This window comes from Schistocerca nitens, chromosome 2 (assembly GCF_023898315.1).
Source record: "Schistocerca nitens isolate TAMUIC-IGC-003100 chromosome 2, iqSchNite1.1, whole genome shotgun sequence".
Classification (NCBI taxonomy): domain Eukaryota; kingdom Metazoa; phylum Arthropoda; class Insecta; order Orthoptera; family Acrididae; genus Schistocerca; species Schistocerca nitens.
The window spans coordinates 55,142,979-55,156,675 of NC_064615.1; the positions used below are offsets into that span (position 1 = coordinate 55,142,979).

The window sequence follows — 13,697 nt, forward strand, 5'->3', positions numbered from 1 at the left end:
TACTGATTTCTTCAGGCACATCATGACAATCTAAATGTGATCATATGAAATCACACATATACAATCACACCCAACAAAAACTTTTATATCAAAATTAGTCCTCCTCCAATAAAATCTTCAGAAAATTTATTACAAAAGAGATTTTCAATTATAAACAATTTCTTTCTTTCAAATAACTGCAAAGTTTTTTAAAGTAACTACAATAAATTTTTTCTCATATAATAAAAGAAAACTCCGGATCACCAGTATTACAATATTCACTTTCAATAATAATAATAATAATAATGTACTTTATATACAACATATAATATACAAACTCTTTAAAACTTATGGTTAGTAGTTATTACCTATTCATGAGCACTAAAATATAAATGATTGCACATAGTATTATATGTTTCTAAATGAAAACAAAGACAACAAACTGTATAAGCAAAAATATACATTCAAAACAGAAAAAAGGTGCCAAATAACAGCAATTCATAGCGGAAAATATCTTCACATAACTGGCCTGTTTTATGACCTACTATCAGTGATGAAACTAACTCAGTTACTTGACAGAAAATATCTATGTGAAAAGCTGACTTGATTTACATTTTGTAAAAGTTATGAAAAACAATTTCTGATCAAAAATACAAATTACAAGAACCAGACAATTTTGTAATATTTTGATACGGAAAGAGAATTTGCTAAAACACTGATGGCACTGATGAAAAATGAATGATATAACTGACAACAGCTTGTAGCAGATGAAACTGTAACAGTTCAGGGGCTAGAGCAACATGGTTCCCAAAATTACCAAAATATTTCTTAGATTAAAGTACCCAAAACAATAAAAGAAACAAATACTGTAAAGCAAGGAAGCACCACTTTTAGAACATGATACACATCACCTAACAGAAACATCACAAATAATCATCTAATGATGCCCAAGTAACATAATACTTGCTACTAAAACTTGTCCCAAAACTTAATGAAGTCACTAAAAACAACTTGCAGATTTTTAACAATAACCATACTCTATCACAATTAGAAATAAAATCACACAACAGTATGTGTGTTTAATTTTTTTATACTTTTAACAGATCCAAGATTTTAAATCTTATAACACTTTGCTTTAAGCACAGCTGGTTAATTGCTGTTCATGCCACATCATACAACAAAGTTTCACTTTGGTATAATTAAAGACATGAACTGAGTTTATCACTGTCAAGGAATGTTCCATCTATTACCTAATATGACTAGGGCATAATAAGACTGTTCAAAATTTTAATTTAAACTTTCAAAAGCCTCACTGTGACTTTCATATGACTCTTGGGCAACTATGTGAAACAACCAAATAACTAATAAACTGATACAGTACAAAATATTAAAAACTAATAATAATGGTGATTGCAGTGGGCCATAGTGTGTTGGAATGAAGTTACAAATTAATTTTTTTGGTGTTAGCGTAGAGTACTGAATGGGAACTAAAGAAACAAAAACAATTGCTGTCACTCCAACCAATGACAGATTTTGCTATTTAGAAGTCAAAGGCACTATGCCACCCTGTCAGCTTCCACACTCAAAATATGTTGACAGGATACTGCAGGTCACTGTTCCTAGATCATTCCAATAACATAGCAATAGAAACTGTCTGCTACATCACGCAAACTTAGAGGCATGCTAACTACTAAACTATAAAGTAAACACATAAATACAAATGTGATGGTTCTCTGTGTCAATTGTAGTTTCAAATCTTTTACAATAATTCTATGGTAACATTATTTAAAACATATAAATTGTTGAGATGCTATGCACTAAACTCAACATGAACTACAAAATCTGTGCCAGCCATGTATGAATACATACATATTCATTTGTCCAATGACAGCCCAATCATCTTCAGGAAATATTATCACAAAGAAATCTGAATAAAGCTCTACCATGTGTACAATATTCAAGTAGTACACTGAAACAAAGCAAGAACAGAAGTCCAACACCAATGAAACATCATTCCATTCCTGCATGCTTGAAGCTTAATGATAATTTCAATAAATATTTTTTCTAACAAAGAAGAGTTCCGAGTTCCTAAAAACTTCAACATTATATCACTATAAAAATATTACGTGTTCTCAAGGGATGTAAATAAAACCGAAACGTTCCCTCTGAAAAATAAAACAACTTCCCTTAGACTGAAAACATGGGAAACAAAAACAAAGAAAGTAGGGAAAAGAAAAAAAATCCATACATTAATCCCAGCTGTAATGTGATAGAATATCTATTTAGAAAAACTCTGCTATGCAGAAATAATTAACACCGATTAAATAACAAAGATATTAAACACCTTCTGAAGGAGACAATACTATGTACAAAACTACATGTTCGCAAGTATATAATATTACATTTCACTGTGATTAACTTTTATATATTCTTACTTTAAAACTCTCTTATTTTAAAATTAAGTCATTAACTGCTGTATATTCACCGGAATTTTTACAAATATTTCCAATATGATGAACATGATTCAATGGCAACTGTCTTCAAGGGTGTGTGTGTGTGTGTGTGTGTGTGTGTGTGTGTGTGTGTGTTTTGTCCCCTTATGCACTCGGTAAATCATGATGAAGTTTTGAACAACATTAATTTACATCTGTTTTTAACACACTTGGACATTTCTACCAACAATTAATAAACTATACCACAGCAGATGTGCTTGTTCAAAAATAAATGAAGTCAGCTTTATCACATCGCACAAACAAAACGACTTTGTGAGGAAGTTAGTCCAACGATTAAAATTTTTAGAACAGGGATAGGCAACATATGATATAATTTCTTGCTTCATGGAGATTATCAGCTTTATTCCGAAACACAACTAGTGAGACGAAAGTGAACAGCAACAAGATTTGAAAGAACAGTGGAGTAAGGGTGAGCTCTTCCCTGAACAGAATCATTGTTTCTTTTGGTTTTAAAACTTGGATATCCACTAGTGAATGAAGTACAAAAAGAGACTTTCAATGTTGTTGAACCTATATGATGACGCTTTCTTCAAAACAACAAAAAATCTAAGTTATACGGATGGCGAAGTTAGCATGTGAATATAACAGTATAGGAAGTATAAACATAAAGTAAGAAAGCACATATAATAGTGATGAAATTAAAGGAAATATGAATTAGAGTAGCAAAGCAATAAAATAGAAAGCATGACTCAATAGCGACTGAAGACTGAAACACTAAGTTCATAAAATTCAGAAGAAAGCTTCCAAAGGGTAATAGTAAAGCTTAATTGAATGGAAGAAAGTCTACAGTAATTATTAATACACATCTATTGAGTACAAATGTGTTTCCAACAGATTTTAATATTGTGAAATTCTGAATGATCTTACAACTAAAAAGCAAGAAATGTAGTCTTGACAGTTAGTCTATTCAGAAAGGCACTTCAGTGTTTTCAATAGAAATGGCTCACTTTTAAATTATTTCTCACTAAAAACCTTTGCTCTCATAATTGTCATCATACTTTCATAAATGTAGTTAATGTTTGTGGATTTCTCATTGCTCCTCTCAATTTTGAATCACAGTACCTTTGATAATAAAACATGTGTAACATTTGACTGTCTGAATAATCATTTCCCCCACACTGAAAATAGATCATGCTTTTTTATTTATAGGAAATCTTCCTTATCATCTTTCCATCCATTTCCTCACCCAGTGCTAACAACAATATGACAAACCTAACCATCCACGATAGTGAGAAACCATGTTCCTCAATTGATAAAAAAGCAGTGACAAGTTCAAAAGCGAAAGATGTATGTCACTTCCTATCCAAAATTCAAAACATAAGTTTTTGAAATGAATATATTTGTGTTGTCTAGATTTCATTAATATCAAACTGATTTTGCCACATTAGTAAAATTTAATGTGTGTTAAAAACAAATATTTTTTCACCTGAACTTACACCATTCTATATAAAAATTTAAATTGTTACTTAAAAATACATTAACAAATTCTTACTGGGAAAAGGTGCTCCTCTTAGCAGTGATGGGAAAGTAAATGATGAATATGGAAAGAGTCACCATACAGCAGAAATACAAAAACTGAAAGCATATCACAAAGCAGCAAAATCTTTTACTACAACAAATCTGCCAATGCAAGACAAACTGATGTTTGAAGGCAAACTCTGCATTACTTCATGGGGCAAAAATGTTTTCAAAGAGTTTTAAAAAAGAGAACACAAGTAATATAAATACGTATGTTTCAATTCAGTTTCTGTTCTTTTGAATTATACTAGCATATCTAATGAGTGCAATAATAATTCTGACTAACAAAATATGTTCAGCACCACTGAATCATTTGCCCATTAATCCATAATATAAAAGTTGAATATTTGTTCTACAAGATTGTCAGTTATGAAATGTCTTCAGATATTCAGCAACTACTTCTCTCCAAAGATTAGAGACGACGCAGTTGCAACCATTTAGCCACCTATGTTTTCAAACCAACTCTAGAGATATGTACATGCAACAATATATTCTTTATATTTTCACAACACCGTAAATACAGTGTACGAACAAACAATAATTTTTAACTCTAATTTGTAGATAAATCATGTTATATGAAAGTTATATTTTATATATGTGTATATATATAATGTATATAAATATTTATAGGCAGTGATAAAGGCAAAAGCACCATGAAAAGACAACAGTTAAAGGAGAAGAATTGGCCACAAATAATAGTGACAAATTTGGTATTTGTCAATCTTAACAGCCACACCCAATACAAAGTGAAAAATGGTTATTTGGTACAAAAATACTTTTTTTTTTTTGAACAGGGGGTGGGGAGTAGGTATCCAGATAAACAGACAAGACAATAGGAAAGACAGAGAGAGCGAGCCTGACTTTACACTTTCAAACAGTTCAGATACAGGTGATCAGACTGCGTAGAACAAATGAATATCAAAGTTTGTAATATGTGATTTCATTACGCTATTAAGTACACTATTCTTACATCACAATTTGTACTTGTCATTAGATTACTTCACAACTACTGGAAAGTCCTTTGGCAAATGTATGGAAAGGAGAAAGAATAATACTAATTTATAAAGAGAACTTCCCCATTTTTCACACATGTAACTTCAAGTGTGTCTGACTACTGCAGAAAATTTACCAAAGACAAAATCACCAGCATGATCAGTGAATCACATATTCAAAGTACTATTTGCAAACAAACAGAAACACACGAAAAAAAGGCAGGAGAAAGTATACAGTACTTTGAGTTTTCTTGACAAATTTAAATAAAGACATAATGATTAATGTTTCGAAGTACGAAAGACAGACTGAAAGAAACTGTTACGATGAAAAAAGGCCTTGTAAGTCAATACATTTGTCAGTAGCTGAACAACCAAATGTTCATAAGGATTCATCTTTTTTAAAAGAAATAATAATAATAATAGTAATTATTATTATTATTATTATTATTATTTAGGTTTTGGTGTTTTCAATCAAATTTTTCTTAAACCGGTACAGAAGGTTAGAAGCTGTGAGATAAAGCCGATGCACATGTGGTACTTTCTTGAAGTATGAAACTGACAGTTATTACGTACAAGATTCAGCTAATGCAACATGTATAAACCTGGGACTCTTACAAGTTAAAAATGAAAAGAGAGAGAAAGTCTTCGAAGACTATAAATTCAAGGCAGGAAAATGAAATGCTCTCTACAACAGATTAAAAAGTCGTTTATATGTAGGGCACATCCAACCACAACAAATGAAAAAGAAAGCATTTTTTTTTTTTTTTTGCACAACTAAATGCCCTACCTAACCTCAAGCATATGTGCAATTTGGGCTTGGGAATTATCACTTTCATCAAGGCACTGAGTACTGAGAGTTCTTGAATTGTGTATCACACAGGCTGCCAACTTCTTATGAAAAAACAATTGTTCCCACAAATACCATGACACATCCAAATAAAAAATCAACATACACTACTGTGTAATAACATCTAGAAAGATCTGTCACATACAAAACTTTGAAGTCTTAATAAACAATTAACATCTGCTCATTATGAATGCTATCTGTTATGGTGGCAAGAAGAATCCGAGTGGAAATACACAATCTTTAGGCATGAAACAGTCATGTACAGTTTTCATGTGATTTTTCATTTTGTCTGGCCTTGAAAACTCTTTTGAGCATACTGGACATGGAAAGACTTTTCTCTGATGGCCTTCATGATACAAGAAGGCATGTCGCTGGAAGCTATATTTGTTCTTGAATGTTTTCTGGACATCAGCCTTGGCACATTCTGTACACTGGTAAACACCCTCCGAGATGGATGCATATCGAAACAAATTAAGTCCTCGCACACTCATCTCTGTAAGCTGTTCTGCAGGATCTTGGCTGGCAGAAGTGGCTCGACGTCGCGCTCGTCGTTTGACAGGTGGCCGAGCTGCTGGTGGAGCAGACGCAGGTGCTGGTGGTACAGAGGGAGAGCTTGCACTGTCTTCTGGTCCCTCACTCCATCCATCTTCCCTGCTCTGTGGCCGTTCAAGCTTTGGTGTCAGCAGTGGATCTGTGAGCAACACACCGTGTTAATAAATATTCCGGCACGCCTAAAAGTTTGGAGACAAAGCAAACAGAAAAATAAATTTCATGCAGATGATATTCAAGTTTAATCTACGTATTACTTAATTATGCATTCTTTACATCACTGAGTAGCATATTCTAAGCAACAGACAATGCATAATACATCTGAAAATTAAATGTTATTGAACAGCATGCCAGCAATTTATATACATAATAACATCAGTAAAACAAAATGTAACATTTAGTTAAGTTTCATGCAAGTATTCTGTTCTCTGCAAATCCTTAACACGAAATACAAATGTGATGATACAATGCAGCTTTATTCTTATGTATTTAATTTTGCAAAAATTGTAACCACTACGCACAAAGAATTAATCCCTCAAACTGATGCTCAATAACACTAAATTCTGCATGTAATACCTGTTGCGTACAGAAAAATTCTAAATTTTGAAAAATAACAATTTGCTACAACAGGAATGGTTGACTTTGAAATACTCATAACAGCATGGGTTCAAAAGAATAGAATTCTCTTAAATATCTGATCTTTAATCATGCCTGAAAACTGAAGTATAAAAACACCATAATGTTAAAATGGCAATGGTTCCTTAATTTTGTCGTGGCTTTGAGAAAAACGGTTGCACCATTCATCAAGTAACAAAGGATTACGTGACAATACTAACATGTAGTTATTTGGTCCTGTGGGATCGCCTATGTTCAGCCATTGCCTGTATCAGTACTACAGTATCATATATTCTAATTGCATTACTGCTGATACCATTTAAAAATGCTCAGGAATGTATTTGTGTCAAATCCAAGAACAGAAGTACAGGGTGTACATAAAGTCCGGGAACACTTTCAATTATTTATTGCACAAGAACCAAACACACTGTACATATGTCGTACATATGTCATTATGAAGAGAAACCTGAAAGTCTTTTTCTTTTTTTTTTTTTCTTCATGTGTACCGCCACAGCGTAGTTTGGTAATTTGCTGATAGTCAGCGCTAGTCGCAAACATGGCGAGTGCAGGTGCTGAGCGAGCTTTCTCTGTGTTGGAATTCGACAACAAGTGTGCTACAGCTGTTCAACAGATGTTTAGAACCAAGTACGATAAGAAGCCACCAAGTACAGAAAACAAGCCACCAACAAGACAGGTTACTTACCACTGGCACAACAAATTTGTTACAACGGGTTGCTTGTGTCCACTGAAGAGAAGCGGACGGCACAGTGTGAGTGAAGTGAATATGGAGCACGTGCGAGAGACATTCATAAAGAGTCTAAAGAAATCGGTGCGTTGTGTATCCCGCGAACTTGAAATGGCTCCAATGACAGTGTGGAACGTGCTGCGACAGAAGCTCGCTACGAAACCATTCAAATTGGAGCTAGTGCCGATGCTCAATGACGACGACAAAGACAAGCGTGTTTTGTTTGCAGTTGCAACAATTGAATGAGGATGGGGATGGCATTGTTGATCGCTTAATTTTTAGCAACGAAGCCACTTTTCACACTAATGGGAAAGTGAACAGGCATAATTGTCGAATCTGGGGTACAAAGCATCCACATGAATGCATTGAATTTGAGCGTGATTCCCCAAAGGTAAATGTTTTTTGTGCCTTGTCATGTCGAAAACTGTACGGGCCATTCTTCTTCGCTGAGAGCTGGATATTCCTACTTGGACATGTTGCAGCAATGACTGACGTCTCAGATGCAATCAGACTCTCCGTTCATCTTTCAGCAGGATGGGGCTCCACCCCATTTTCATTGTGATGTTCGTGGGTACCTGAACACGGAGCTGCTGCATCGACGGATCGGCTGTGCTACAGAAGGGGATAGCTGTTTTATGACACGGCCTCCCCAATCACCAGATCTCACTTCGTGTGACTTTTTTCTGTGGGGACACATTAAAGACCTGTTGTATGTACCACCTCTACCACGTGATGCAGCAGAACTCTGGAAGAGAATAAGGGAAGCAACTGCCACAGTCTACGATGCCATGCAGAGACGGGTATGGCAAGAATTTGATTACCATACTGACGTCTGCCAGGTCACTCATGGTTCGCATATTGAATGTTTGTAAAAAAACTTTCAGAGCTTCTCTTCAAAATGCAATATGTATGACATCTGTACAATGTTGAGTTCTTATCCAATAAATAATTGAAAGTGTTCCCGGACTTTATGTACACCCTGTAGCATATAGGTAAATTAATAGACTAGCAATCAATAGAGCCCAAGACCATTGACAAAAATCATTTAACGAGCCACTCTACTGCCATGAAGAACAAACACTAGAAAAAAAACATGAGAGGCGTAATGAAGCTTGCTTCACTGCAGAGCAATTTGAATTCACTCTCTAAGTACTTGCTTTTCCCTTGAACATCAGTATACACTAATTTCTCCTGTTATTTAATTATTTTTTATTCAACAATCCCTGCTTCTGCTACCATTTTTACAAACAGCCCTCTCTTTCTTACCTTCCCAACCAATCCCTCTCTCCTTTCCAAGGTAGGAACTAATAAGCCTAAAAGCTTTAATGGTGATGTGTACTTTTATATTTGCCTATCAGCAGAACTAAATATTTCATCTCCTGAAGGTTCAGTACTGGCCAGCAATACTTTTTCATAATGTTATGGCTTTCTTGAGTGGATTTTTCTTTTAATACAGGTCTTGGTGAGCTCAGATTACTTGTGTCTGTATAGAATGAGAGCTTCTATGCAGTCTAGTACAGAAACTGTCCCATTACACACTTACTCAGTAGGGTGTGGAAAATATTTTGAAGCTTGTGGCAAAGCAATATTAAAATCAAAAAACTTCTTGAAACATGTCTGCTGTCTCGCTTAGTCATGACCGCTGTGGAGGCAGAGTTAAGCAGATTATCACCTTTATAGTGCCACCTAGTACTTCACTGTCATGAAGGGCTACTAGTTACCATCTTGCGGGCTTTCTTGGAACACACGGAAAATAAAATGTTTCTTAGCTAACTTGGAGGAAAAAGATGAGGAGTTATGGGGAGAGGAGTCGGGAGAGAGGGAGGAGGAGAGAGTGCTTGGTATACCGCAGATATCAAGGGTAAAACTCAAACTGTTTCTACCACTGATAATAAAGTATAATAGCAAACCTAACCAAAGGCAGGGTCATGCCAGCAAAAAATGTGAAGCATTGGGGGATGATCATTTAACAGATGAGGAACTTGAGAGAGAAAGTCAACAATGAAACTACATGACAAATTAAAAATGTGTACTGTACAGGGACTTGCAGGTTATGCTGTTATTGAATGATCTACCCAGCTGAAACCTCACAATCCCTGTAAACAGCTTCGATCTGACAGATACTCTACCCTACTTTTCCAATTTGACATAGATTTAATTCATTAGGAAGTTTCAGTATACACACTGCTGCAGAGAAGAAGATTCATCTTCACGACTAAAGTATTTATTGAATTATAAGACAACCCCTCTTTTTACAGAATCACATGATGTTCTGCTGCAGGCAGTAAGTATCCTCTAGCCCAGCATGGATACTGAGGGTTTCTGTAACTTTCCTGCTTTAAAAAGTCTGTTCACACTAACTTTCATCACTTAAAGTTGTGAGGTCATGCCACCAGGAATTATAAGCAGGTCTGTGCTGTTCTCAACAGTCAAAGGCTTAACTACCTCGATGAGGTGCCCCTGAAATAATCCAGCACCAACATCTTTCTTTCTGTCAAGCAAAGTGCATACATAGTATTCTGTCCCAAACAACTTTTAACCAATCTCCCATCTATCACTTTTCTTGGCATCTAAAGATAAGTATTGGAGGCAGTTTTTCTTTTGATATCGTTTCCCTATGAAGAAACTCAAATGTGGGGGAGGGGGCTTCCTTACATCTGCTAGTGTACTTAGCATTACTGTTATCTAGAATTTCTTATAAGAACTCTTAACACCCTTCATATTGACAGTAATATTTGATGACATATCAAACTAAACATTCATCTGGATCAGTGTTGCTGTTATGGCTTACTAAACAGTTGTGTCACTTCCTTTGATTATGTTTACTACTAAACAGCTACTGTTATCCAAACCCAAATGCAGGTTGCCTAACCAACAGTTTCCAGCGGCAACACAAATTTGATATTCAGTATTTCATATAATTACTGACTGAATTTAAAAATTTAAAACACTGTCAATCTCCTTCTTAAGAGGTGTAGCTCACATGCTCACATTAAAGCTTAATAAGGCATATATTAAAGTTAGAAACAATGTTATGTCCTGAAGCAGGGCTATATAACCAGACTATATTCATCCAGTATTTGAGAATGAGAACACTTAGTGACTTCGAACAAAGTTTACACATTTAATTTCAAGCATTTCAAAACTTTTTCTCACCAATACCACCGATAAAATAATGAAAGGTAAAAAGTTTAACACTTACTGCATTTTCACTGTTAATGTAGCAGAAATTCAGCATCAGGCATGATGTTTTAATTTACGTCTTTACATTTTCCAGACAGTATCCACGTATACCACTGAATGTTATTTCAAAAATTATATCATTATATAATGCATAGTTCATAGATATGACAGCGCAAAAAAGGGAGTTCTATTCCTTAAAAAATTGGTGGGTTACTGGTATGATGCTGATATGCCAGTTTTTTTCACCAAGCACTACATGAAGAGGTTGAGAAAGTGGTGCTCTGCTTGTTAACAGAAGCCCCACTCTCATCATCATCCTCACACACTACACAGTATGTATTGAATTCCATGATGCACGCAGTTGGAAAGTTTCTCTTTACCTCGAGTGCCTTCATTTGGATATTTCAAGTAATCAGAAAGCCTTCACTGTGTTTCTCCTGGACGTACAAAACAACCTGCTGGCCCCACTTTCAGAAACATTTCCTGCTTCAGCCCCTGAATATTTGGTGTATAGAACTAATGTTCTTTAATTTATTCTTTATCTGACACCACCTATGAAATTTAACTTCTGTTACACCAAATTTTCTTCCTGTTGCAGTTATTTGTGGTCTCCACTTCAAGAATCACAATTGTCTGTCTGAACCTATTGTGAACCATGAACTCTTAGATCCATGTTTCTTAACAGAGACATGGCTGTAATTTGTATCCATTGTCGATTGCTATAATTTACAGTTCATGCTGTGCTGACAATATTAAAAACTGAATGACAACAATATACAATGGCCCAAAAACAATACAATTTTTCTTGACCCCTTACAGCTGAATCGGCAGAAACCTTACCATTTCAGATTAACATTATTGCCAACCTTTACAATCAACAGTGCTGCAGAACAGTAGCAGCTTTAGCAGCATTGTTGATGCTTATGTTTCATATTTTGTGCCGTGTTCAAAGTGTTTGTTAGTATTAACTTGCCTCTTATAGAAATGTATACTACTGCTAAGTATTTGTTTAATTTTAAAGTCAAATCAATTCAGTTCTGACTAAAAATGGATTAATGTGAACTGCTACTGCTAGTGAAATGTGGTATATGTTCATAAAAAGCCAAGATCCACGCTCCGTATTCCCTTGGTTGGCAGCACACTGAAATCTGCTGCCCGCTCACCACTTTCCTCCCCACATTCATACCACTGCTTGGCCACTTTCGTGTAACTATTAGACCTCAATGTTTACAAATTCTTAAAACTAAATCTGGGAAAAAAACTTACCTTACAGTTGGGTAAATAGGGTATTGTGCTTCTGAGGTACACTAAGGGATCAAAAGTATCCGAACGCCCGCAAAAACATACGTTTTTCATATTAGGTGCATTGTGCTTCCACCTACTGCCAGGTACTCCATATCAGCAACCTCAGTAGTCATTAGACATCATGAGAGAGCAATATAAGGACTTACGCGAAACTCACAGACTTCAAATGTGTTCAAGTGATTGGGTGTCATTTGTGTCATACATCAGTATGTGAGATTTCCACACTCCTGAACATCCCTAGGTCAACTGTTTCTGATGTGATAGTGAAGTGGAAACATGAAGGGACACGTACAGCAGAAAAGCGTACATGTCGGCCTCATCTGTCCAGACTGTCACAGGAATTCCAAACTGAATCAGGATCCACTGCAAGTACTACTGACAGTTAGGTGAGAGGTGAGAAAACTTGGATTTCATTGTCAAGCGGCTGCTCATAAGCCACACATCACGCCGGTAGATGCCAAATGACGCCTTGCTTGGTGTAAGGAGCGTAAACATTGGACAATTGAATAGTGGAAAAACATGTGGAAAAACATTGTGTGGAGTGATGAATCATGGTACACAATGTAGTGATCCGATGGCACGGTGTGTGTGTGTGTGTGTGTGTGTGTGTGTGTGTGTGTGTGTGTTTGAGGTTTACGGGCGCTAAACAGCTGGGTCATCAGCGCCCAAACGCATAAAAACAGGAACACATGCAGTGAAGGGACTAAGACGGACAGGGAACAAGGAGAACGGCTAAAAGACACAGATATGACGCAGTTTCAAATCCTCACATACAGAGGTAATCAACTGGCTGACCTCTTACCTAAAACCTGAGTGAGCCAGTCACCTAGCAGCACATTAAAACCCTCTCCCTAAAATCCGAGGCAACAAATTGGACAGGACACAAAACCGTAAGACCTTAACTACAGTCGTTGCGTCATCTTGTAAAATAGAGGGCAAATCCGGGGGCAAAGAAACCGCCGCCCTCTGGTCAGAGAATAAAAGACAGTCAAGTAAAATGTGGCGGACAGTAATCTGGACGCCACAAGCACTGCAGATTGGTGGGTCCTCCCGCCGGAGTAAAAAACCATGCGTGAAGGGACTGTGCCCGATGCGGAGGCGAGTGAGGAGAACCTCATCCCACCTGCATGACTGGTAGGACGTACGCCATGGCCGCGTGGTGGCCTTGACCAGACGCAGCTTATTTTCACCGACTGCCAGCCACTCCTCTTCCCACTGACGCAGAACGCGAAAACGCAGGAGGGAGGTAACAGCATGGAGGGGGACGGCACATGCAACAACGTGAGGGAGGGAACACGCATCTTTGGCAGCCACATCCGCCAGTTCGTTTCCCCTAATACCCACGTGCCCCGGCACCCAGCAGAAGGAAACCTCCTTCCCCTCCGATGGCACGGTGTGGGTATGGTGAATGCCCTGTGAATGTCATCTGCCAGCATGTGTAGTGCCAACAG

General features: G+C 36.6%; 1 protein-coding gene across 1 annotated transcript in view; it reads right to left on the minus strand.

Moving 5' to 3' along the window:
* Nucleotides 1-5,468: 5,468 nt before the first annotated feature.
* The window catches only part of LOC126235712 (protein tramtrack, alpha isoform-like), a 161,356-nt gene continuing 153,127 nt past the window's right edge, over nucleotides 5,469-13,697 (minus strand). Inside the window, exon 5 of the mRNA XM_049944475.1 lies at nucleotides 5,469-6,540. Within this exon, the coding sequence (XP_049800432.1) occupies nucleotides 6,050-6,540 (491 nt within the window). The 3' untranslated portion in view covers nucleotides 5,469-6,049. The remainder of the gene's footprint in view (nucleotides 6,541-13,697) is intronic.